Raw genomic sequence first — 27,875 nt, forward strand, 5'->3', positions numbered from 1 at the left:
TGGACCACTATGGCATCTATGCTACAAAGGAAAAAGATTAACACTGGAGAAAAGTGTAGGCTTGTTTCGTATTTTTTTTATTAGTATGAGATGAATATAAAATAATATTTGTTTGAAAAATTATCAACTATTTGATAATGAATGCTCAAACACCCCTACAAACATTATGTTTGAACTCACGACCTCCAAATAAGATCAATTACTTTCATATTTTAGGATATGCTATATTGTACAAAATGGTTTTAGACCCCAACAGGCAAAATACCATTTGTTTCTGCAATGATTCAATGTGTTATTGGGATCACCCTATCTTGGGCCAACTTCTGAGTCACAAACTTAGGGCCTTGCGATGGATCAACAAAGCATGGAGGGTGGTCTAGTTAACACCGATATGAATGAAGCCCAAGCCCAATCAGCCAATAAAATGGCCGTGGATAATGAAGAGCTCAAAATTGTTGGGTCTCTTGTATACTTGAGAGTTAGAAATAGTTAAAATATTTAAATTTGATAGATCATGACTCGATTTAATTTAATAAGATTAAAATTACATGAATCAAGCTACTTCAATAATTAAGAGGATAATTTTTATTCATAGAGGTCTCAGATTCGAGCACTAAACTTTTAATAATATCATTTAACATCTTTATGAAAATGTAACTATATTATATAGAATTTTTTTTCATTCATTTATTGTTTTTTTTTCATTTTTCTCAGTTAATATATAAAAATAATACTTATTTTATATTTATTTATTCAAATGACACCCAAATAATATTATTTACTAAAATGACTTTTTTTTAATAAAAGGACAAGATATGGAAGATGCTTTTCAAAAGATTGTAGGACGTACCTTTATTAGGGATAGGCATGGGTCGGGTTGGGTCCGATTTTTGGTATACCTGACCTGATCTGAGAACAAGGAGTCCTCCACCCGAGACCCGACCCGAACCCTATCCGATCCGAAATAATAAAAAAATTATTTTTATTCAATAAAAACAGTGACTTAATTGAAAATAATAATATATAGAGGAGTATTTTACAATTATTCCTAATATATATAATGTAAACTTATATTTTTTTCGGGTCGGGTTAGATTTTTTCACCATAATCCTTAACTCGACCCGATCCGACCCGACCCGAGTTTTTAAAAAAAATCTAATCCAATTAAATCAAATCATGTCAAAATCCGTCAAGTTCAGATCTCATGCTCATCCCTAACCTTTATTGATGTGAAATGTTTTTCAAACAAACTTTTCAACGCTAACATCATGCAATACCAAAATAAAAGAAATGAATCATAAATTTAAAATAATAAAAAAAAATTTACTCAAAAAGTTAACACATACGTAAGCACAAGCTAATTAAGCGGTGATAGCAATGTGAATATATATATATAAATATATATCTTATATTCAATCACTTAATAAGTATATATTTAGAATGTTATCTTTAAACCCTTAAAAAACTTATAAATAAGTATTGTGAACCTTAAAATTTTTATGATAAAATACGTTGGTTTTAAACTATTAAAGATAATTTTTAAATTTAATTAGATTTAGTACAACAATCAAAGATAATTATACGGGATTCGGAATATTATCTTAGAAGAGGAAGTTGTGGACGGTAAGAAGGAAATTTCGATTAAGGAAATTAAAAAAGGTATTCTGGAACTGCGAACTCTTCATTTAATCATGATTATATGAGATTTAACTGATTATTTATATATAAAAAAACATGAGAACTTTGACACTATCAAACTTTTTTCAATTATTTTTTAATAGTTTGGATGATTATAAAATAGTATTTATTTTGATATTTTTTTAGATTAAAAGTAACATATACACATTCTATATATACAATTATTTTAACTCAAAATATTTAAAGGAAATAATATTTTTTTTTCTTTTTCTTGAATAAAAGAATAATATTCTCATTTATCATTAAAGTCACTCAATAGTTATTTAACAAATATTAGGGTAAACTATGTCAGATACCACTAAACTTTGCCCATTGACTTATTTATACCACTAAAATTTTAATTTTTCCAATTATAGCGTTGAGCTTTAGTTTTAAGGTTCAATTATGTCACTCCTCCGTTAAGTCACTAACGAGACGATGACATGACTAATGGTTGCTGACGTAGCATGCCACACCAAAACAACATTGTTTTGGTGCGGCTGTTCTGATGATTAAAACGATGTCGTATTAAACACTAAATTTTTGGAGTGTATCAATTTTGTCACTAAACTTTTAAACACTTTTCTTTTTTTACCATTACACTTTTTGGCCCTTGTCAGCAGCCAAGCACCGTCGTTCATTCGTCATATGTTGCAATAAGATAGGTACCAAAATATTCGTATTTCATTCCTCTTTCTTCTCACATGATATGTTTTCCATGAAACCCATTTAAAATCGTCAAAAGCCCATTTAAAAGTTCAACATATTAATACTCTGATCTCTTTCAATGATCGATTGATGAAACTAGTTTTGAGGTATGTTGTTTATCTTATCAAATCAATGTTTTTCACCTTTCATATTTTTTAACAAACACCTCAAATCCCTTAAATCTAATAAAGTCTCCAAACATTTAAAAAATGGTAGATTTTTTGCGTTTAATTTCATCAATTTTAAGTGTGTTTCATGAAAAACTAATCATATGAGAAGAATGATGAGTCAAACGTGAACATTTGAAATTGATTTTGTTGTAAAATATGATCGGTGACGAGTTGTGATTGACTTTTGGGGTGGTCGAAAAATGCAGTGGTAAAAAAAAATTGTTTAAAAGTTTAGTGGCATAATCAGTAAACCCCTAAAGTTTAATTTCTAAAACGACATCGTTTAGGCATCAGAACAACTGTACCAAAATGACGTCGTTTTGGTGTGGCATGCCATGTTAGCAATAGTTAGCCATGTTAGCAATAGTTAGCCATGTCATCGTTCTGTTAGTGACTTAACGAAGAAGTGACATATATTATTGAATGTAAAACTAAAATTTAGTGCTATAAATATCAAAATTGAAAGTTCAATAGTATAAACGAGTCAACAAATAAAATTTAATATATCTAATGTAATTTACCCTAAATATTATATGATATGATTATACATAATGGAATAAAAACAACGGCGGGATGATAAAATGACTTTGTGGGAAGTTTCAAATCCAAATTGAGACAAACGCTTGTATTTTTAAAATAACAAGATGATCTTTTACTATAAAGTCTCCACCCACCTTTTCTAATTTTATTGCACAAAAGTAAACCTGTAAATGAACCAAAGGTTCAACGAACAGTTCGTGAACCGACGGAAAGTTCGTTTATGTTCATTTATATATTAAACGAACGGATATGAATAATATTTTGTGTTCGTTTAATTAAATGAATGAACATGAACAGAGGGCTTGTTCGTTCATTTACGTTCGTGAACGTTCGATAATATGTTCGTTTATGTTCGTTCATTTATGTTTGTTTGTGTTCGTTCATTTATGTTCGTTTGCTTATGTTCGTTTATGTGCGTTCATTTATGTTTAACCTAATCTCTCTAGACCCATTTAAAATATTAAAACCCAATAAATTTTAATCTGATACCCATAAATATTTTAAAATTCTATTAATTTTAAATACAAATAAAAAAATCTCAAAACAATTAAATAAAATATAATTATAAAATTGTTAGGAAAGAAAAAAAAAATCTATTTTCATTTATGTTCGTCTACGTTCATTTATATTCATTTATTGTGTTTGTTTACATTCGTTTATTGTGTTCGTTTATGTTCGTTCATTTGTGTTCGTTTATCATTTAAATGAACGAATACGAACGAGCAAGCTATATTCCTTATCGAACGAACATGAGCAAGAAATTTTTCGTTCGTTTATGTTCGTATTTATTCGGTTAAAGTTAAACGAATGAACATGAATATACTTGTTCGATTCATTTATAGGACTACACAAAAATATCCTTTCACATTGCCGCGTCGTCCGACCACAAACAATTTCAACAAAATTACAGTGTACTTATACCCAACGCAACGCACTTCCTTTTTAGGCTTTTGTCCATTTTCCCATTGTGACTTGTTATCGATAAAACGTCGTCTCATCCTTATCCCGTCGCCACTCGTTTTATTCGCGTTGGTTGAGGGACTGTATTTGGTTTGGTGCAACAACCGCTCTTGATTTGGGTTTGAAATTTTGCACCACATTCATATTATTGCTATGATCATTAGAGGGAAGGTAAAATCGTATTTATATACTTTTATGGTTTATATAAGTGAAGATAATTTCATTGATGCATCCATTACCTACTCTATTGAACACGAATATATCCTTATAGACTTTCGTATCCTAATTATCAATTTCATAATAAGTATTGTTTTATCTATTCAAATTTTAAAGTAGTTTGATTTTTTTTTTCACGATGATCAGAAATTAGAAAATTGATTACTTTAATTTCTGTTTTTAAATAAATAATTTTATATCTAATTGTATAAATATGGATGAAGGTCTATAGATAGGAAATGTTGTGCCAGTATCTACACAGTGCCTAGAATATCAATGAATTCTTGAAACACGTTAAAATTGTGACCTAGGGTCGGTCCACTTAGGTGGTGTTTGTTTTTGCAGAGGTAAAAGGTCTGCAGTCTGTGGACTATATCTGCAGGCATCTGCAGCAGAAGAGGTGGACAAAAAGTCTCCAGTCTGCAAGAAGAAGACTGTTTATTTTTTAACGTCTTTAGACTGTTAAAATAAACTGATTTTTAAACTTAAAAGAGTTTTGCAATACTGAAATTTAAATAATTTTAGTTTTATAAAACTGAAATTAAAATAATCCATACAACTACAATAATAAATTTTTTAAAATAAATCAATCCATATTTTAAAATAAATCAATATATATTTTAAAATAAATCAATCCATATTTTAAAATAATTTTTTTCATATTTTAAAATAAATCAATCCATATTTTAAAATAAATTTTTTCATATTTTAAAATAAATCAATCCATAATTTAAAATAAATTTTCCATATTTTAAAATAAATCAATCTATATTTTAAAATAAATCAATCCATATTTTAAAATAAATTTTAAAAGAGAAAATAATCTCAGTGACAAAAAATGCCTTATAATATAGGATTTTAACAAACTTTTTTTGGATTTGCCAAAATGACCAACTAAATCGCAATGCGATCGATAATTCGCAACGCGATCTCCAATATCGCAAATCAGTTTCCTGATTCGCAACGCGAACTTCGACTATCGCATTGCGATTTATATATTTGCATTGCGATAGTCCAAGTTCGCGTTGCGAATTTAGAAACTGATTTGCGATAGTCGAAGTTCGCGTTGCGATTTATTACAAATTCGTTGCGATTTATTCCAAATTCGTTGCGATAGTCCAAAATCGCAACGACTGATGGTATTGCATTTGTTTCTTAAGAATTTTCTCTAAAAAGATAGTATTCGCGCGGACATGTCGAAGACACGTATTACCACGACCACGACCACAACCACGACACGAGACGAGACGAACGGACGGCGGCGGCGTGCGAGAGTTCCCCTTGTTCTCTATCACTCAACAAGGAAGTGGGAAAACCAAGCCTTAAATACCATTCCCAATAGTGTTTCTAATACTATGTGGGATTGAGCATTACCAACACTTGTTTCTAATACTATGTGATTATTCAGGAAACAATTAACAATCATGCACCTTAAAACAACCGAATCAGCAACCAATTGCATTAGTATTATACGATTAAATATGTCATAATTAAAAGTCAATCTACAATCAATCACGATTATTGCAATTTTAAGCAAAACATTCAAAAAAATTGCATCACTCGCGAGAATAAAAAAAATTGTTATCATGCAATTACAATCAATTGAAAATAAATTAGAATTGCATGAAAACTAAACGAACCACAAATACTTTTCATACAAATACTAAAGTCATTAACTATAATTCACAAATAATATCACTATTTAAGGCTCAATCTCACATAGTATTGGGAACAAGTGTTGGTAATGCTCAATCCCGCATAGTATTGGAAACACTATTGGGAATGATATTTAAGGCTTGTCTTTCCCACTTCCTTGTTGAGTGATAGAGAACAAGGGGGACTCTCGCGCGCCGCCGCCGCCGCCGTCCGTCTCGTCTCGGGTCGTGGTCGTGGTAATACGTGTCTTCGACACGTCCGCACGAATACTATCTTTTTAGAGAAAATTCTTAAGAAACAAATACAATACCACCAGTCGTTGCGATTTTGGACTATCGCAACGAACTTGGAATAAATCGCAACGCGAACTTCGTCTATCGAAACGAACTTGGAATAAATCGCAACGCGAACTTCGACTATCGCAACGCGAACTTCGACTATCGCAACGAATTTGGAATAAATCGCAACGCGAACTTCGACTATCGCAACGAACTTGGAATAAATCGTAACGCGAACTTCGACTATCGCAACACGAACTTGGACTATCGCAACGAATTTGGAATAAATCGCAACGCGAACTTCGACTATCGCAACGAACTTGGACTATCGCAACGCGAATTTGGAATAAATCGCAACGCGAACTTGGACTATCGCAACGAATTTGGAAAATCGCATTGCGATAGTCGAAGTTCGCGTTGCGAATCTGGAAACTGATTTGCGATACCGAAGATCGCGTTACGAATTATCGATCGCATTGCGATTTAGTTGACCATTTTGGTAAATCCAAAAAAAGTTGGTTAAAATCGTATATTATAAGGCATTTTTTGTCACTGAGGTTATTTTCTCATTTTAAAATAGATTTAAATAATTTTAATGCTCTTTGAAGAGGTTTGAAGACTTTTGAATACATAAAATCATGTCTGCACTAGGAAGAGCTCGTGCAGACGTTAGAAGAGATTTTGTTTTCTAAAAAACAAACGGTCTGCGAAGCCCAATGTCTGCGCGGCGCAGACATAAGAACTTTGCAGACCTTACACAGTAAAAACAAACACCACCTTAGTGTAATACTTAAAGGAGTGTCGTGTTAATCACTTCCACTCCTCTTGTCCAAGGATATGCAGTGTTCATCAGGGATGTTCAAAAAAACCCGACCCTTTAGTTCGAGTATTTTTAATGATATAATAATATAATATTATAACATACGTTAATGATGATGTCGTTATATGTATATATTTTTTAAATTTAAAATTTATAAAAGAAATATTGAAAAACAAATATTATAAAAAAAAGTTTAAAAAAAGTTGTAACCTCATAAATTTAATACCTAAAACATCAAAACTTTCTTTCTTTATAGTTTAAAGTTGAAATTTTACAATAAAATATTATTTTAATAAAGAAAAATTATCACAATACTGAATTGAGTATCACCTGTTCGCAAATCCTCCATGAAGAGGGTTTAGAGATGAGGACGTTTTAGTTATATAGTTTAAAGCACTTTGTTCACCAAAATTCTTTTAAGTGTTTTCTTCAATTTTGGGTAGGTGAACTTCAGCAGCCCGTAATCCATATAAATTGTCTCCCCTTCCTTTCAAATCTCACGTGCCAAAAGAGCTGTCTTCTTCATTCTTAATAATAAAAAACCATAACTTTCTTCTTCCCTTAAATTCTCTCAACCATGCCTACATCTGAAAGTACAGTTAAAATACATGAGATCACTCGAGTCACCCCTTCCTCCGACTCACCAAACTCCGCCAACGAATTCAGCCTTCCACTCACTTTCTTCGACACCTATTGGTTCAAGTTCCCTCCCGTTCAAAGCCTATACTTATACCAACTCAGTGACTCCCATTCCACACCTTCCTATTTCAACTCAGAAATCCTCCCCAGACTCAAGCAATCTCTTTCACTCGCACTTTCCCACTACCTTCCAATCGCCGTCTACTTGAAGTGGCCATCGGAATCCGACAAACCCGTCGTGTCCTACACTCCTAACGACGGCGTTACTCTCTCGGTCGCCGAATCCAATGTAGCCATCTTTGACACTTTAATCAGCAATGAAATGCATCGAGCAAAAGAGTTGCATCCTTTTGCACCTCCGTTGATCTTGTTCGATGATAAAGCGGAAATACTCCCTTTGCAAATAACACTGTTTCCCGGTCAAGGATTTAGCATCGGCACGGCAGCGCACCATTCAGCGTTCGACGGTAGAATCGCGAGCATGTTTATGCGGTCATGGGCTTATCTATGCAAACACGGTACTAACGAATTGCCACCCGAGTTAACCCCGTCGTTCGATAGGAGCATCATCAAAGACCCATCGGGACTGGTCATAAGTTTCTTGAATCAATGGCGAGCTATTTTCGAACAAGAGTCCGATACGAGAAGCATGAAAATCCCGGCCTCGTTACAGGCGGTTTCCGACAACATTGTTGGAGCTACGTTTGAATTCAGCTGCAAAGACATCAAGGGACTCAGAGAAAAGGCTTTGTCTGAATTAGCAACCGATCATGGGAGAGGGAAACACCAACATCATCTCTCGAGTTTCGTCGTCACGCTTGCTTATACATCAACCTGTCTGGTTAAAACAAAAGGAGAAGGCGACAGAGACGTCGTCATCGAATTCGGAGTCGATTGTAGGGCTCGACTAGACCCGCCGGCTCCACCGACATACTTCGGTAACTGCGTTGTGAATTATTCCAACTCGGCGGAAGCGACAAATTTCATGGGAGAAGGTGGCTTTGCCTTTGCTATAGATATAGTGAGCGAATTGGTGCAGAAGATCAATAAGGGCGTTCTTGAAGGTGCGGAAATGAATCCTACGAATTTCTACGCTCCAAAATTACCTGGTACGCAGTTGATCATGGTTGCTGGATCACCTAAGTTGAATGTTTACGAGGCGGATTTCGGACAGAGTAAGATCAAGAAGGTGGAGATTGTGTCCATAGAGAGGGATGAAGCTGTTTTCATGGCCGAGAGTAGGAGTTGAGGTTGGTTTGGCACTGAAGAAGCATGAAATGGAGAAATTTGCTGCTTTGTTTTACTGATGGTGTTTATATTTCTGTATTTATATAAAAATAGTTATTATGAATCTAACAATATAATTTATAAATTTATTTATCTTTTTAACTATTGACGTATTAGTGCAAATTTATTTATAAATTATTTATTATTTCATTTACCCCTAATTAATTGTTAGACAAATTTTAATGTTATAGTGTTTTCAAATACAATATAAAAACTGAAGTTGTCTGGTAACCCGAAACTCAAGGATGATTGATCAGAAAAAAAGGCTGTTACTACTAATTAACAGATGCCTACCAAGGCTACAACTATTAACTATACATAACGACGATTTTCCTTAATTTAAGTAAAGCTGTGAATTTCTCATGTTTTTGTGTTCCCTGGCTTCTCTCTTTCATCTTCTCTTCTCCTTCAACTCCTTTCTTTTCACCCTCTAAAAAACTAATTTCGTTTCTGAAGTTTTTTTCCCACCCTTTAATGTTATTGTTTTAATGCATAAGAAATGTATGTTTTTTTGTATAATTATAATTTGAGATAACGGAGAAAGTGGAAAGAGGAATTGGAGAATGTCACAACCGAAGGATTCGCCGGATATTGATACTTCTCTGTCGGCGTCACCGGGCTCTTCCACTCTAGAAAGCAGTGCTGATAATAACAGCGATAAGGCTTCATCGGAAGCATCCCTTCCGGTTTCGACTTCACCTTCTCCTCCTCCGCCTATCGATTCTTCAAATAAGCAACCATCTTCATCTTTGCCTTCTTCAGGTACAAAGTCATCTGCCCCTCCACCCCCGGAGCCATAGGAAAAGAAACCACTCTCTCCGCCACCACCTTCAACGTCGGAACCATCTCCTAGCTCTCAAACTCCTAAGCAACAAATTCTTTCACCACCTCAAACTCAAAGCTATCAGCAGCAATCACAACCAACTCCCAACGGACGTTCTAAGAACTCACCATCGCCGTCATCATCATTGTCATCACCATCAGAATGTTCATCAGACGATCCTTCTCCTTCTGAGTCTTCGGGAAATTCCACAGAAACTAGTCCTTTGCCACCCCCAAGTTCTCCTCGAACCTCATCATCACCATCTTCATCCAACTCCACACCTGGTTGTCATCATCAGCATCATCATCATCTTCGTCATTACCGTCGTCTTCACTAGCATCTTCACCAGCAGAGGCAAATGGATCCGCTACAGCGTAATCTAGTTCCTCTCCTAAAGCATTACGTCCTCCTACTCCAAGCACATCCACATCTCCCAACTCTAACCCAAGCGACGGATTTTCCAGTTCAGGCAACTCCAGTAATAACAGACAAAGGAATATTGTTAGTAGTAGTAGTAGTAATGCCGGAAACCCCATCAATAAAAGTGTGATTGATGCGACAGTAGTGGGTGTTTTGGTCGTTGTATTCATCGTCTTGTTTTTCTATTTAAGGGGGAGAAAAAAGAAACAAGGTTCCAATGGCGGTTCTAAAATGCCACCACCGATAAACTTAACAATGACATCGGGTATGGAAATTCGAGTAATCTCGACTTTCTTTGCCAAATTTCTCATTTTCGTTTGACAATCATCTATTTATCTTATCTACTCATGCAGATGTACAATCCGGGCAGTCTGCCGGAATTGATACAATATATTATAATGTTGGGAAATAAGCCCTTTACGAGTAACAAGTAATTTCCCTATAACCAGATTAGTGAGAATGCTAAATAAAAGTGGAAAAATAATACCCAAAATTGATAACGGAGTTCAACCAATTATGTCTATGTCTTTGGACTGCTGTAGATCTTTTACTAAGAGAGAAAATTTACAGGTGTTTACAAAACACTCATTACTCACAAGAAAGCTCTCTAGTAATGGGAGAAACAAATGATTTTTGGGATGATTTTGAAGCTAAATGAGCTAGGGTATTTATAGTTGAAGCTTGAGGACTAATCTTATAAATACCTTAAAGTTAAATGACTCAATTTGGTGATTATCCCTTGCCCAAATTCAATAAAATGGGCTGCCTAACTTTGAAATTTAAAGCAACCCCCACCTTTGAATTTCAAGCAGCCACCGGCTGCTAGCATTTATTATTTGACCAACAATCTCCCACTTGAAGACTGATTTTAATTTGTCTTCACACCTCGATCAATACAACAGTATTTCTGGTCTTGTTATTCTAGCATGCCAACTGAAGCTGAACACAACTTCAGTTTGTCCGTAGTCACCGTCTTTGTCAACATGTCTGCCGGATTTTGAGCTCCACTAATCTTTTAAAGTCTCAAAATCTCATCTTCCAGAAGAGACCGGATAAAATGATATCTCAATTGTATGTTTTTTGTGTAACATCCCAAACTATGGGTTAGTGACCAAATTGTAAAGTTTCAGAATTTGGTGACTAAAGTAGAAGAATGGATTAGTTCAGTTATTTGTTTGAAAATATTTCCTAAAAGTTGTTAGTAATTATTAAAGGAATTAAAGGGTAAAATGGTCATTTGACATTAAAGATATTTTATCCCTTTTATAAGAGATGAAAACGTGGAAGATGAAAAAAATTTCATCTTCTTCTTCATTTCTTCTTCCTCCTCCCTGTGGAAGCTAAGCAAAGGTGAGTTTCTGATTTCTTGATTATTTGTTTAATTAAAGGTTGGGTTTTGATCATTAGAGGATAACTAAGCTTAAGGAAAGCTTAAGTTATCTTAAAATCAAAAGATAAAGGAGTTATGAAAGATTAAAGAAAATGGGTTTTTAAGTGAATCTTTGGAAAAGAGATGATAAGTTGAATTGGGAACTAAATTTGACTTGTCATCAGCTAAATTAAGAAGTATTAAATGTTAGAATTGGATTTGAAACATGTGGAAAATAGGGTATGATTCTTGAAGTTCCTAAAGAGGAGAGGATATTAAGGTTAAAGATGGGATAAATGATTATAAGTGAGTTTAAACATGTATATGAAAGTTAGGATTATGAAAGGGGATGAAATATGAAGCATTTGAGTGAAGAGTTGATGATTTTTGGGTTCAAAAAGAGGTTCTGGGCAGAGTGCATCGATGCACATTCATAGTGCATCGATGCATCAAGGTTAAAACCCAGAATTTTGTTTGAAGGTGTATCGATGCATAGGTAGTGCATCGATGCACTCTTTTAAAATAGAAACATCAAATGCAATTAGTGCATCGATGCATAAGGCATGCATCGATGCATCCCAGTGATAATACAACATCGAATGCATTTTATGCACCGATGCATCAGTAGTGCATCGATGCATACTTTCATTGAAAGATGAAATTGGCATTTTTCTTAGTCTAAGGAGTGAACCATTAGAGTATATTAGTTATAATACTGATATAGATCTATGAATGATCATGTAGATATAGAACGTGATCCCATTCAGAAACAATTGAAGGATTAGAATCGAATCAAAGCAAAGCTAAGGTGAGTGCAATTTAATTGTACTTATGTTATCGAATAAACATTGGCTTGTGATGAGCCAGTGATGGAGTTACTATGGTAAGAAGTGACTCCTAAAATGTTATTTGATTTGTGACTGATATGATGCTTATGTGTGTATGAGTACATGATTACATGTATATGTGATATGTGATATTGAACTATATGAAATTATAATATATGAGAATACATGCCTATGTGACAAGCTATGTGAAAGTGGATTACATGTTTATGTGAATATGTGATACGATATGAGATTCATAAATATATGTTTATGAGATATATGTTTACACATACATAGGGTATGTGACAGAAGAGAAGGAACATGAGATTATAAGATCAATGATTACACGTATATGTGATACGTGACAGAAAAGAAGAGATATGTGTTTATAAGAGAAATGATATGATATAAGTTATGTGATTACATGTATGTATTAATACATCTTGCTTGCATTACATGTTAGTGTGATTGTGAATAGGTAGGAAGGAAACAAATAATGATATAAGAATCTATTATAAAATATATGATATGAAATACATGGTTACACATACATGTGGTATGTGACAGAAGAGAAAGAACAAGTGATGAGAAATGTATTCATAATGATAATGCCCATGTTATGAGTTATGAGAACTGTAGGTATAGTTGGCATGCCAAGAGTCAAAGAACTACCTATGTCTTTCGAGACATATGGACAGTATACCTATGTTCTAAGGGAACATATGGATAGTTTACCTAGGTTCTTCGGGACCTATGGACAGTTACCGAGGATCTTTATGACCTCTGGATAGTTACCGAGGATCTTTATGACCTCTGGATAAGTCCTTCGGGACATTGATCGAGCTGTGGTGACAGCATATGTGTGCACAACCTCAATGTACTCACATACCTTAAGTTCTCACTAGTGTACATGGGCTAATAAAGAGAATAAACAAATATACTGAATGTGATATGTATACGATGGGTTTATAAGTGATTTGAAATGTGTTTCATGAACCATATGATGTTATGTGTGTTTCTTAATGATAATGATAGAGATTATGATAATGATGATATATGTTTATGTATGCTTTATGTTATATGAAATATTATATATTTTATATGCCTCACTAAGTCATCGACTTAGCGTGTGATTGTTTCACACGTAGGTTTGGAAAGCGGAAAGAGAAGTAAAGAGGAACAAGACAGGTCAGTTCTCCTTATCGAATGTCAGATCAGAAGAGAGGTGAATAATATGTATTTTTATATATAAAGTTCTAGTTGGCATGTAATCAAAAGAATATATTGTATAAGCTCAGAATAGTTTTGTAAATGTTTTGAATAAGTTAAATGTTATAAAAGTTTTTAAATTACTCACTATTTTATACGAATAAATGTTTGAAAAGTCAATGTGACACTTCGGACTCGTATCCGGGTCGGATACGGGTTGGGGTGTTACATTTTGTCCTGGAATGAAAAGACGGATTCTTTGCTAGATGGATATCACTTTGACTATTGCAATACAAGACATTGTTTTCTTGTTTCTTGTCTAACTCTTCCAAGAAACTTTGGAGCCAAACCATCTCCTTGCTGGCTTCCGTAACAGCAACATATTCTGCTTCAGTTGTGGAGAGAGCAACTATCTTCTGTAGTTGAGAAACCCAACTCACTGCAGTACCTCCTAGAGTATAGACATACCCTATAGTACTCCTTCTGATGTCAACATTTCTGGCTAAGTCAGTATCTACATAGCCTGTTAGTATCGTATCTCCACCTTTGAAACAAAGTGCTTTGTTTGTAGTACCCCGCAGATATCTAAGGATCCATTTGACAGCTTCCCAGTGTACCTTGCCTAGATTATTCATGTACCTGCTAACAACTCCCACTACTTGAGCAATATATGGTCTGGTACAAACCATGGCATACATCAGACTTCCAATTGCTGAGGCATAGGCACCTTCACTATGTGTACACGTTCTTCCTCCGTCTTTGGTGATTGTTCTTTGGAGAGTCTGAAATGAACACCTAAAGGTGTACTTACTGGTTTAGCATCTTGCATGTTGAAACTGAAGAGTACTTTGTTGATGTAATTAGCATGTGATAACATCAAAGTCCCCGACTTTGTGTCTCTCTTGATCATCATCCCAAGAATCTTCTTTGCAGCGCCCAGATCTTTCATTACAAACTGTTTCGATAATTTTTGCTTCAAGTTTATAATCTCTTTCATGTCTGATCATGCAACGAGCATGTCATCAACGTACAACAATAAAATAATGAAGTTGTTGTCAAACTTCTTAATGTAGCAACAATGATCTGCTTGGCATCTGGTAAAACCACTGCTACTCATGAAACTATCGAACTTTTTGTACCACTGTCTAGGAGTTTGTTTTAAACCATACAAGCTCTTCTTCAACCTGCATACTAGGTTTTTCTTACCTGCCTATATAAAGCCTTCTGGCTGCCTCATATAGATTTCTTCCTCCAAATCACAATGAAGGAAAGTTGTCTTTACATCTAACTGCTCAAGATGAAAATTCTCTACAACTAAAATTTTTAACACCAGTCTGATTGTAGGCAGTTTTACGACTGGAGAGAAAATTTCATTGTAGTCAATACCTTCTTTTTGCTGAAAATCTTTGATGACCAATCTTGCTTTGTAGTGTTTGCTCCTATCATGCTCTTCTTTGCTTCTGTAAATCCACTTGTTATGGAGCGCTTTCTTGCTTGGTGGTAATTCAGCTAATTCACATGCCTGATTTGACATAAGCGAGTCCATCTCATCTTTTATGGAAGACTCCTACTTGATTGAATCCTCCACCTGCATTGCTTCATCATAGTACTCTGGTTCACCATTGTCAGTCAGCAACAAGTAGTGCAAAGAAGGCGAATAACGTTGGGTTGGTTTAGGAATTCTGGAGGAGCGTCTCAGTTCTGGTGTGCCTGGTTCTTCTTGAATTGCTTCAGGATTGATCTGAACATCATTTCTAGAAATCTCCTCGAACTCAGCAAATTCCTTTGTTTCAGCTTCGGTATTGGAGCTACTTGATTCTACAGTTGACTTGTCTTTGTACATCACATTCTCATTGAAAATGACATCTCTGCTTCTGATGATCTTTCGATTTTCGTCGTCCCAAAATCGGTAACCGAACTCATCACCACCATAACCAACAAAGACGCATTTGTTGGTCTTGGCATCAAGTTTACTTCTTTCAACAGAATCTATGTGTACATAAGAAATACAACCAAACACTCTTAAGTGTGAAAGGTTTATTTCTTTCTTGCTCTAAACTTCATTTGGTATTCTATCATCCAAAGGAACTGAGGGCCCACGGTTGATCAGGTAAACTACAGTGTTGATATCTTCAGCCCATAGAAATTTGGGCAATCCGGCATGTATCATCATGCTTCTGGCACGTTCATTCAGAGTTCTGTTCATGCGCTCTGCTACGACATTCTGCTGTGGTGTCATGGGAAATGTTGTCTCTATCTTGATCCCATTATTTGCGCAGAAATCTCTGAATCTTCTATTTTTGTACTCTCTTCCATTATCAGACCTCAACCGCTTGACTTTCAAACCAGTCTCATTTTTCACCATGACCTTCCATTTTCTGAAGGTATCAAAGACTTCTGATTTCTTATTCAGAAAATAAACCCACACATTCCTTGTTGAATCATCGATGAATGTGACATAATATAGTGAGCCTGCAAGGGATGGAACTGGAGATGGTCCCCATACAACAAAATGAACCAACTTTAACTTTTCTGTCTTGGGTGTCTTGCCAATCTTTACAAAACTGACTTTCTTTTGTTTTCCAAAGATAGAATTCTCATATAGTCCGACATCTACACTCTTTAGATCCGACAGCTTCCCTTTTGATAAAAGTGTCTTCATCCCTTTCTCGCTCATATGGCCAAGCCTTTGGTTTCATAGGTTTGATTTTCCATCAGCATCTGCTACTGCAATGATATTCTCTAAATTTGAGGTTACATAGAGAGTACCAGTCTTCTTACCACGAGCAATGACGACTGCTCCTTTGGTAATCTTCCATTCACAGCCTGAAAAGGTTGTGCTATATCCTTCTCCATCAAGCTGTCCAACAGAAATCAGATTTGTTTTGAGGCCAGGAATATGTCTCACTCCTGTCAGCTTCCAGGTGGTCTGGTTTGGCAACTTTAGTCGGATGTCTCCTTTTCCGACGATCTTTAAGGTTTCATCATCAGCAAGATGAACCTTCCCAAAATCACCACTGACATAGTTCTCCATGATTTCTTGGTATGGGGTGGAGTGGAAAGATGCCCCTGAATCCAAGATCCATGATTCAATCGGACTGTTGACGCTTAGAATCATAGCATCACCTGTCTCCTCTGTCACGTTGGCAGATTCCTGTGCACCGGTATCTTTCTTCAGTGCTCGGTAATCTCTTTTGAAGTGACCCTTCTTGCCGCAATTATAACAGGTAAAATCTTTCTTTCCTGTTCTTGATTTGCCCATTCTGGATTTCGATCTGCCACGATTTGAATTTTTTTCTGAATTTCTCCCTCTGGACTCCGTGTGCAAGGCTGAGGAGGTTGATGTTTCATCCGATTCTCTCTGTCGAATTTCTTCACTCAATAACAGATCCCGAACATCGTCGAATTTTAATTTGTTATTTCCCGACGAGCTGTTGACTGCTGTAACAGTAGCATTCCAACTGTCTGGTAGAGATGATAAGAGAATTAAAGCTTGAACTTCATCATCGAATTCAATTTCCACTTAACTCAACTGGGTTGTGATTGTGTTGAGTTCATTTAGGTGTTGTGCCATTGATGCCCCTTCCGTCATCTGCAAATTGAATAATCGTCTCATCAAGTGCACTTTGTTTGAGGCCGATGGCTTCTCATACATACTGGAGAGAGCCGCCATAAGACCCGTCATGGTCTTTTCCTTTGCTATGTTGAAAGCAACATTGCGAGATAACGTCAGTCGGATAACTCTGAGGGCTTGTCTGTCGAGAAGAGCCCAGTCTTCAGTCTTCATGCCCTCTGGTTGCTTTCCTGAGGGAGATTGATATAGATTTTTCTGGTACAGAAAATCTCCGATCTGCATCTTCCAAAAGCTAAAGTCTGCACCATCAAACTTTTCAATTTTCACCTTCCCTTTGTCTGCAGCCATCGCTCCCACTCGAATCTGGCTTCGTTTGGATCGTTTCTACAATTCTTACGAACCACCGTATATTAGAACACCTCCGTCGACAAATTCGTATCGTCAACAAAATTTCACTATTCACGAAATTCACTATTCACGTGAATAGTAATGAATAGTAACCTCACAAAAAATTGACAAAATTCACAACCAAAAGCTCTTATACCAGTTGTTAGGAAATAAACCCTTTACGAGTAACAAGTAATTTCCCTATAATCAGATTAGTGAGAATGCGAAATAAAAGCGGAAAAATAATACCCGAAATTGATAACGGAGTTCAGCTAATTGTGCATACGTCTCCAGACTGCTGCAGATCTTTTACTAAGAGAGAAAATTTACAGGTGTTCACAAAACACTCACTACTCACAAGAAAACTCTCTAGTAATGGGAGAAAGAAATGATTTTTGGGATGATTTTGAAGCTAAATGAGCTAGGGTATTTATAGTTGAAGCTTGAGGACTAATCTTATAAATACCTTAAAGTTCAATGACTCAATTTGGTGATTATCCCTGCCCAAATTCAATAAAATGGGCCGCCTAACTTTTGAAATTTAAAGTAGCCTCCACCTTTGAATTTCAAGCAGCCACCGGCTGCTAGCATTTATTATTTGACCAACATATAATTCTAAATTACATGGTCAACAATCTAGGAGGGCGAACAGCCCTGAAAGAGGTCCCGACTCGGGTATTATAGCGAGTCCCAAGACATATTTCACTTACGAATAGTTAATGGAAATGACGGATGGAATCTCTCGTGGGAATGTAATCGGCGAGGGTGGGTTCGGATGTGTTTACAAGGGTCAGATGCCGGACGAGAGGGTTATTGCCGTTAAGCAATTGAAGGTTGATAGTGGACAAGGGGAGCGAGAATTCCGAGCTGAAGTGGAGATCATTAGCAGGGTTCATCATAAACATTTGGTGTCTTTGGTTGGATATTCCATGGCTGAAAATCAAAGATTGCTAATCTATGAATTTGTTCCAAATAGAACCCTTGAACATCATTTGCATAATAAGGATTTGCCGGTGCTTGAATGGGCCAAAAGAATCAAGATTGCTTTGGGAGCAGCTAAGGGCTTGGCATATTTATACGAAGATTGTACGTATCTCTTATTGGATGTTAAAAACACATGCAACTCTTATAATCTTTCACGTAACTAGCGATGGTTATAGGTTGGATTAAGTTAAATTTCTTATTTAATCAAATTTTACTTGAAAATTAAATCTTTCTGTATGCATTTGATCTGACCCGAGTTTATGAGATCCCATCTGACTTGAAATCATCTAATTTTTAAGGTCAAAACCCACACCCAACTCTATCTAATTAAAAATATATATAAAAGAAATATTATTATAATTATCCTTAAATATATAAGAGATAATTATAATATTATGTCATATCAGATTTTTTTCATCATAAAATCGAGTTTGACCCGACCACACCCTAAAAGAATCTTACACGACTTGATCCAAACCTGAATTTTCAAAATAAAAAATTAATTATATCGGATCGGGTCGAAACCAATTGGGCCAAATAAAATGTTTATTCCTACTTATATGATTGAATATATATTCATATATGTGTGTATTTAGGTCATCCAAAAATTATTCATCGAGACATCAAGTCAGCAAACATTTTGTTGGAAGATAATTTTGAAGCAAAGGCAAGTTAACCTCAAGACAAATTTTCTGATTTTTTTTTCTCTATTTGTGAAGGTTTAGCATTAGAAATCAAAACATTAATTTGTTAGAAAAAAAGGTAGAAGACTTTGGGCTAGCCAGGCTTAACGTCGCTGCTCTGAGTCAGACCCATGTTTCGACTCGAGCCATGGGCACATTTGGGTAGGTCAAGTTTTCAACACTTGAGGGGTTGGAACTCTTGTAATCCTCCATTTTTATAACCCTCTTATACTAATAACCCATCTGTTTAAGACCATGCATTGTAATTAAGCTTCAATGGCTTTTTTTCAGGTACCTAGCACCAGAGTATGCTTCAAGTGGGAAGTTGACGGACAGATCAGACGTTTACTCATTTGAGGTTGTGATGCTTGAGCTCATCACGGGGAGAAAACCAGCCGATTCAACTCAGCCTTTGGGAGAAGAAAGTTTGGTCCAATATGTACGTTTACTTAAACTCTAAATCATATATTTTCAACTGAGAAACCTTATTATTATTAGGGATTTGTATTTTATTGAGTCAAAAATGAGTAGGATCAAATTTTTTTGAGTTAGTCGAGTTGATAAGTTTATTTTAGTTTATAAAATTCGAGTCGAGTTGAGTTGTTCGAATTATTATTTAAATTTATTTGTAAATATTTATAATGTCATGACACTAATTAATTTCAATATAAATAATTTTCTATAACTATAATTATCACTACAACAAAAATGGTTTTTAGCGGCGGATGTAGCGGCGTTTTTACTGCAAACGCCGGTAATTTTTACATATAGCGGCGTTTTTGAACAAACGCCGCAAAATATTATACTTTAGTGGCGTTTGTATAAAAACGCCGCTAAAGAATCGTAATGTAGTGGCGTTTTTATACAAACACCGCTATAAACTAGTATTTTAGTGTCATTTTTATACAAACGCCGCTATAGACACGTACTTTTGTGGTGTTTTAATACCAAACGCCGCTATAGACTCGTACTTTAGTGGCATTTTTACACAAACGCCGCTATAGACACGTACTTTAGTGGCGTTTTTACAGAAACGCCGCTATAGACACGTACTTTTGTGGCATTTTAATACCAAACGCCGCTATAGACTCGTACTTTAGTGGCGTTTTTATACAAACGCCGCTATAGACTCGTACTTTAGTGGCGTTTTAATACCAAACGCCGCAATTGTCATATAACCTAGTGGCGTTTACGTAAAAAAATGCTGCTACTGAACACTACTTTAACATATCGAAACAAAACCCTAATTCCATAGATTCAGTCTGGGCATCGAAATACATCTCCCCTCCCTTTTATCTCTTCGCATCCACTCTCATCCTTTGATCATTCGACCTCCATTGTTCGATCCATCTTCCCCTTACATTCAACCCATATATCTCCATTCTTTTCATTCCCCTATTTCATTTATGCCTTTTCGTTCTGTCTTTTTCAATTTTTTTTATTTCAGTAATTCCTTTTAGGATTTTTTTGTGTGATTGATCATGTCGAAGGATCCTTCTCTGTGTATGTTTAAAATTTCTATCGAATCTGCATTGTTTAGTCAAAAGAATCGTGTTTTTCTTCTGCTCTTAGGGTTGTTTTGGTGATTTCTCGATTAAATTGGCTTCTTCTAATGCTTGTTCTTGGATTAAGGGAATTAGATTCGGTTGAAATGTGCTGTCTGGATGTATGTGTTATTATTCAGGGAAATATAATACAAATTTTTTTATCTTCTCTTTTAACCTGAAACTCGGGCTTTTCAGAAATATTTTTCAAAAGGTGGAGGCGTCGGTTATAGTTTCTTTTCTGTTTTCATATAAAGATATAATCCTTGAAATTCTAAGTTATTTTTGAATCTCTCTTTCCAAGGTATTTTATTTTCCTAATTTTTGCAAGCTTAGGGGTTTATTTTGTTTACTAAATGTGAAAGTTCTGCATATTTTTAAAGGTTTGGAAAATCAAATGGGAGTGAAGGTAGAACACTGATGTCACTGTTTTGGATTATGATTCGTCGACTAGCTGAAATCGAAGAAAGAATGGTATTTTTCTTTTATTATTATGATTAATTTTGATTTGATAATCAGAGATAATTTGATTGTTTACTTTGTTTAAGAATTTGAAGTTGTAATTTGTAGCTCAAAAGTCAATTCAAAGCTATACATATCAATATGCAAAGATTTTCTGTATTGGATTTGGTAAATTTGGTTGCGGCAAAGAATTGATTTTTCTGTGATTGAAATCTAGAAAACACGGGGTGTTAGTCTACTCTTTATCTATGAATTATTTCTAGTTTGAGTAGAATATAGTATGTTACCTTCAACATACCAACACAGCTATACTGATCATTGAATCAAAGCCTAGGAAATAAGCAAGAATAAACAGAAGCAAAAATAAATAGAGACAGTATCATGTAGTATATTTTATTCTACAAAACACATAAGCAAAAGGGTTTGAATAACTAGAAATTACCGGTTTGACATGAGCGACTGGTGGAGGATTTGTAGTCCTCAGTTTCTCAACAGATTGATAATTACCTTCCTAACATTCTTCGTGCATAATCATTAACTTCTCTACCACCTATAACAAGTCGTTTTTTTGGTGTACCGGTAGGGGGAAGTTTGAAATTTGAGGTTATTGGCTTATAACTATGACAACAATTCAAACTGATTCTTAACTCAGTTTTTGTAACACAATTTGCAGGTCAAGGATTTGACGGGAAAACTTCAAGAGATGACAATTTTTTGTATTGGTAAGCATGACATAAAGATTTTGTTAGTTGAGTATTTATCATCTCTTTTAAAAAATTTATTGATAATCTATTTATATCATTTATGATATTGATCTCTAAAAGCCTCCCATTATAATATCGGGAGTTCTCACAGGTTTTCTTATTCGCGGAAATTGACACCGACTCCTTGCTAAAAAATGAGTTGGCAACTCTAGATGAGACTTTGAGAACTGCCAATAATGTTGTTATACTTGCCATAAATGCCATGTCAGTTGTCATAAGTGTCAGCATTTCTTTTGCCTTGTTGGGTTGGCTCTGAATTTTATGCCATGCTTATATCATTGGTAAGCTCTGGGAATTCTCCAGGAGATGCAAAGAAAACTCATTGATGCAGTTCGTGATAATATTAAGGTGTTTGGAGTTTCAGAAGTTATAAATGTGAGTTGACCTGACATTACATTTTGTTCTAGTTACTACCCATGAGTTTATTATTACTCAACCCTTTATATTCTGTTCTTAAACTACCTTTTTTCATTATCCTTTGGATATGCTACTGACACTTTTTTTCTCGACATTGGTTGAAATTTGAGGGACTTAGACATGCATGCTTTCTTGATCCAAAATTATAAGATTTCATTGCTTATCCCTCTTTTGTATTTCCTTAACTTTTCTAAGAATACAAACTTGTTCAGATTCTTGGGAAGTACAAAGATGCAAAACTTAGATTTGGAGCTGGTTACAGCATCAGAACTTCAATTTTGCAAGCTATGCATGACTGCCCTTTTATTGGTGCAGGGGTAAAGGTATTATTAAGAAAATTTTAATGCAGATGTGACATAAGTTTCATTTGAAATGTTGAGATATATGTGCATGCATGACTTTTTACTTTATGTTGTTTAAGTGCTCCTTCACCCTATTTCCTTGTCGGTTCAAACTTCAAACATAAATGTTTTTCCGATTTTCTTTGTACGGGGCAACCTACTCCTTTTATTTGTTGCATGTGTCACATTAAAGTTTTGACCATTTCATTTTTGGACGTAGGAACTCGATGGCATAGTTATATGTGTTGTTGCAAGTTCTAATGTTATCAGCGATGACGATTTGCAAGCCTTTTTGCGTACATTCCGTCAAACTACAGAGTACACAAAGGACATTATTATATTTGTATTTCATGATCCTAAGCTGGAGCCCAACCTTCTAGTCACAATAGTTGTTATCTTGGGGTAAGAATTCTAACTTCTAAAAGTAAGATGGCAACCAATACATTATTAAAATTTTTCTTTATGATGACATTTTTTATATTCTTATGTAGAATATATTTTAGTTTTCATGGTTCCTGACTTCCTGTTTTTGTTGTTTGTTGCAACATCTTTTTTCAATTCTCAATCACTCACATGTAGGTTATGAATGCAAGTTCTGCTGGTTGTTTCCTTCTCTTCTTAGTCTCATCTAAATTATTGTAATTGCAGTAATCTTGAAGAACAAACTTCAACAAAAAACGGCTTCTTCAATAGACTGGCACAGCGTTTCCCATTTGTTTTTAATCTATTGAGGAGAGATCATTCACTGTCAAATGATACTTTCAAATAAGATGTCAAGACGATGAATATGACAAATTCCAATGAAGTGGGAAACAAAGTAGCTTTAGAAGGCATATCTGGAGGTTATGATGATGACGCTAGTGAAATTGAGGATGTATCGAACAACAAATCCATGTATATCTACACTTTGAGGTTCAGTTGTAACTCATTTATAATTTAATGTCTTTTAAGGTTCTCTCTCCAAAAAAAACTTTAATTTATTTTGTTGTTAAGTATTTTTCTTTATGTTTTTTGTCTTAATTAAAATGTATGGTTGTTGTTAATTAGATAAAGCTAGATATAAATTTAGGTGATGTATAGCAGAAATGAAATATGCAAAATCAATTAATATTAGCTAAAGAAAGGTAATTAGCGGCGTTTGTATCCAAAAACGCCGCTATAGGTCTGACTTTTTGCGGCGTTTTTGTTCAAAAACGCCGTTATAGGTCTGACCTTTTGCGGAGTTTGTATCCAAAAACGCCGCTATAGATCTGACCTATTGCGGCGTTTTTTCTAGAAACGCCGCTATATATCATAACTTTTTACGGCGTTTATTCCAAAAACGCTGCTATAGATATCGACCTTTTGCGGCGTTTGTTCAAAAAACGCCGTAATAAATACTGACCTATTGTGACGTATTTTGTTCTCAAACGCCGCTAACTTTAGCGGCACTGGTATTGCCGGCGCTTCTTTCAGCGTTTTTCTTATCGCCACAAATACTTTTAGCGGCGCTTAAAAATGCCGTTATAAGACTAAAAAAACGTCGCTAAAACTCTATTTTGCTGTAGTATATATATATATATGAGGATTATGATCTACTATTCAATGTAAAACTCTTTAATTTTAAATAGATTTAAGACCGTTTGATGAGTGAAAATAGATGGCTGAGATTGACTCCTTATTTTTTTCTAGCGAATATTTTCTCATTTCCTATTATTAATCTCAATCATCTATTTTCACTCATCGAACGGTCTAAATTTGTGTAAAACTAAAAGAGTTTTACATTGTGTAATATAATCTTATATGAATATATCATGCAGAGTTGACATGACTCAAAATCAATCCATTGATTACCAATCCTCTACATTTGCATGCAGGCAAGACTGCTTCTCATACAAGCCCTGGAAACCGGTGATTACGGTGAACTAATCATCTGTGACTTCAAAAGCGATACGAAGAGAGAGAAATTGTTAGGATGGTCGAGGCAGCTGCAGCTTGCGTTCGGTATTCTGCTTCAAAGCGGCCTCGAATGGCACTGGTAACATTTAACAAACTGCATCGTTTCATTTCTCTACGTTGCCTTCATCAAAGAAATATACTGAACATGTGATTATCAACACCATGTTTATAGGTAGTAAGAGCCTTGGATTTCGAGGGCGATCCCGATCTCTCTAACGGTGTAAAATACGGCGACAGCACGGCATACAATTCGGCCAAGTACAGCGAAGAGATCATGAAGTTCAGGCAAATGCTGAGCAGTACGGGGAACAGTTCGGAAGTGGACATGTACAGTACAGCAGTGGATACATTTCCAGGGAAGTGTCGGGTGATCAGACGAGCAGTTAGAAACTCGGGCCTTGAAACCAGGTAGTGGTGAGCATAGGGGTGTAGGGATGGCAAGCGGGTACAATTTCGTGGATTCCGCACCGCACCCGCTCCAATTGGGGCGGGGATGGGTATAATTTTAGTGGGTAGTGGGCGGATGTGGATTTAGAAAGTGATACCCGTCGCGGGTAGTGGGCGGGTAATGGGTTTGAGACCTTACCCGCCCCGCATCCGCACCGCACCGCATCCACCCGCCCCGCATCCGCCCGCCCAACTAAATATCCATTAAATTTTGGACCATTATGAATTTAGGTGTAATTTTAAGAGCTAATTTATAAATCCTAATATTGTATAAGATATAACTTGTAATTTAACCAAATATTAGGGATAAGTTTATGCATAATTTTTTTCTTTCAAACCTCTTGTCTTCACTCTCAAGCTTATTCAGGTATGTTTCTTCCCTTTTTACTTGAAATTTAATTTTTGTAAGAGTCAATTCCGTAGTAATTTCGTTTTAAGCTCCTCTGCATTTCGTTTTAAGAGTTTAATTTTTATTTGCTCGTACTGATTTTTAATTATTTTTTAGATTCATCTTAATGTTTGTTTTAAGCTTAATTTCTTAATGTTCTACAAATCAGTATCTTGTGACTGAGCACCCACATTTTTTGCTAACAGAGTCAGATCGTTGCTTCTCAAATCTCTATTTTTAACGCCACTTAATAGAATTATGTGTTTCACTTGTGCTTCTCAAACCTCCATTTTTAACGCCATTGAAACAGACTTTTTCAAATTCAAATTTCAACCGAATATTTTACAATATTGGTGTTTTATTATGGTGTTTTATGAGAATGATGATTGTAATACTGAAGTATCAGATGTCACAAGTATTGCTTGAAATTTTAGAATGTTGTGCCAAAAAACAAAAACATTATGTGTTTGTCATTTATGTTTCTAGACTTTAATTATGTCTTTTATTATGATGTTTTATGTACTTTAAGATCTATATTAACACTTAACTCAGATAATCATTGGTTTATTTTATTATTTTTCTTAATAGATGTGTTTGTTTTATGTTTGTTTCTTATGTATAACTTAAGTTTGTTATCAGGCGGGTCTAGCCGGGTACGTCTCCAGTGGGTAGTGGGTGTAGGGATGGATTTGAGAATGTACCCGCGTGGGCGGGTGTGGATTTGAAAATTTTTACCCATCATGGGTGGTAGGCGGGTGGTGGATTGAAAAATATTAGGTGGGTATGGGGATGGAGGAGGGGGTATCCGCACCCGACCCGCCCGTTTGCCATCCCTATGTACAGTAGTGGATACATTTCCAGGGAAGTGTCGGGTGATCAGACGAGCAGTTAGAAACTCGGGCCTTGAAACCAGGTAATGGTGAGCATAGGGGTGTAGGGATGGCAAGCGGGTACAATTTCGTGGATTCCGCACCGCACCCGCTCCAATTGGGGCGGGGATGGGTATAATTTTAGTGGGTAGTGGGCGGATGTGGATTTAGAAAGTGATACCCGTCGCGGGTAGTGGGCGGGTAATGGGTTTGAGACCTTACCCGCCCCGCATCCGCACCGCACCGCATCCACCCGCCCCGCATCCGCCCGCCCCGCATCCGCCCGCCCAACTAAATATCCATTAAATTTTGGACCATTATGAATTTAGGTGTAATTTTAAGAACTAATTTATAAATCCTAATATTGTATAAGATATAACTTGTAATTTAACCAAATATTAGGGATAAGTTTATGCATAATTTTTTTCTTTCAAACCTCTTGTCTTCACTCTCAAGCTTATTCAGGTATGTTTCTTCCCTTTTTACTTGAAATTTAATTTTGTAAGAGTCAATTCCGTAGTAATTTCGTTTTAAGCTCCTCTGCATTTCGTTTTAAGAGTTTAATTTTTATTTGCTCGTACTGATTTTTAATTATTTTTTAGATTCATCTTAATGTTTGTTTTAAGCTTAATTTCTTAATGTTCTACAAATCAGTATCTTGTGACTGAGCACCCACATTTTTTGCTAACAGAGTCAGATCGTTGCTTCTCAAATCTCTATTTTTAACGCCACTTAATAGAATTATGTGTTTCACTTGTGCTTCTCAAACCTCCATTTTTAACGCCATTGAAACAGACTTTTTCAAATTCAAATTTCAACCGAATATTTTACAATATTGGTGTTTTATTATGGTGTTTTATGAGAATGATGATTGTAATACTGAAGTATCAGATGTCACAAGTATTGCTTGAAATTTTAGAATGTTGTGCCAAAAAACAAAAACATTATGTGTTTGTCATTTATGTTTCTAGACTTTAATTATGTCTTTTATTATGATGTTTTATGTACTTTAAGATCTATATTAACACTTAACTCAGATAATCATTGGTTTATTTTATTATTTTTCTTAATAGATGTGTTTGTTTTATGTTTGTTTCTTATGTATAACTTAAGTTTGTTATCAGGCGGGTCTAGCCGGGTACGTCTCCAGTGGGTAGTGGGTGTAGGGATGGATTTGAGAATGTATCCGCGTGGGCGGGTGTGGATTTGAAAATTTTTACCCATCATGGGTGGTAGGCGGGTGGTGGATTGAAAAATATTAGGTGGGTATGGGGATGGAGGAGGGGGTATCCGCACCCGACCCGCCCGTTTGCCATCCCTATAGGGGTGCCTCAATAAGAGTACTAGTCGCTTATAGCATATGTTTTTTTCTTCATGTAAATGACCTTTCTTTAGTTTCCCTTTGAATCATGAACATATCAGAGTGGGGGAGAAAGCTTTGTACAGAGTAGTCTTTTTAATATAGGTAAGATTAACTC

General features: G+C 35.5%; 1 protein-coding gene and 1 pseudogene across 1 annotated transcript; both read left to right on the forward strand.

The window, feature by feature from the left end:
* Positions 1-7,549: 7,549 nt before the first annotated feature.
* Positions 7,550-8,928, forward strand: LOC120134351 (phenolic glucoside malonyltransferase 1-like). The gene has a single exon (XM_039150784.1). It carries the CDS (start codon positions 7,603-7,605, stop codon positions 8,911-8,913), a length of 1,311 nt encoding a protein of 436 aa, XP_039006715.1. The 5' UTR covers positions 7,550-7,602; the 3' UTR covers positions 8,914-8,928.
* A 1,483-nt stretch (positions 8,929-10,411) lies between these two features.
* Positions 10,412-25,105, forward strand: LOC120134284 (annotated as a pseudogene).
* The last annotated feature ends 2,770 nt before the right edge of the window (positions 25,106-27,875 follow it).

The sequence above is a fragment of the Hibiscus syriacus genome, unplaced genomic scaffold, assembly GCF_006381635.1.
Source record: "Hibiscus syriacus cultivar Baekdansim isolate YM2019G1 unplaced genomic scaffold, ASM638163v2 tig00110597_pilon, whole genome shotgun sequence".
Taxonomy (NCBI): domain Eukaryota; kingdom Viridiplantae; phylum Streptophyta; class Magnoliopsida; order Malvales; family Malvaceae; genus Hibiscus; species Hibiscus syriacus.

Excerpts from the sequence above, each read along its gene's own strand:
- LOC120134351 (XM_039150784.1), top strand. The coding sequence starts at position 7,603 with ATGCCTACATCTGAAAGTACAGTTAAAATACATGAGATCACTCGAGTC.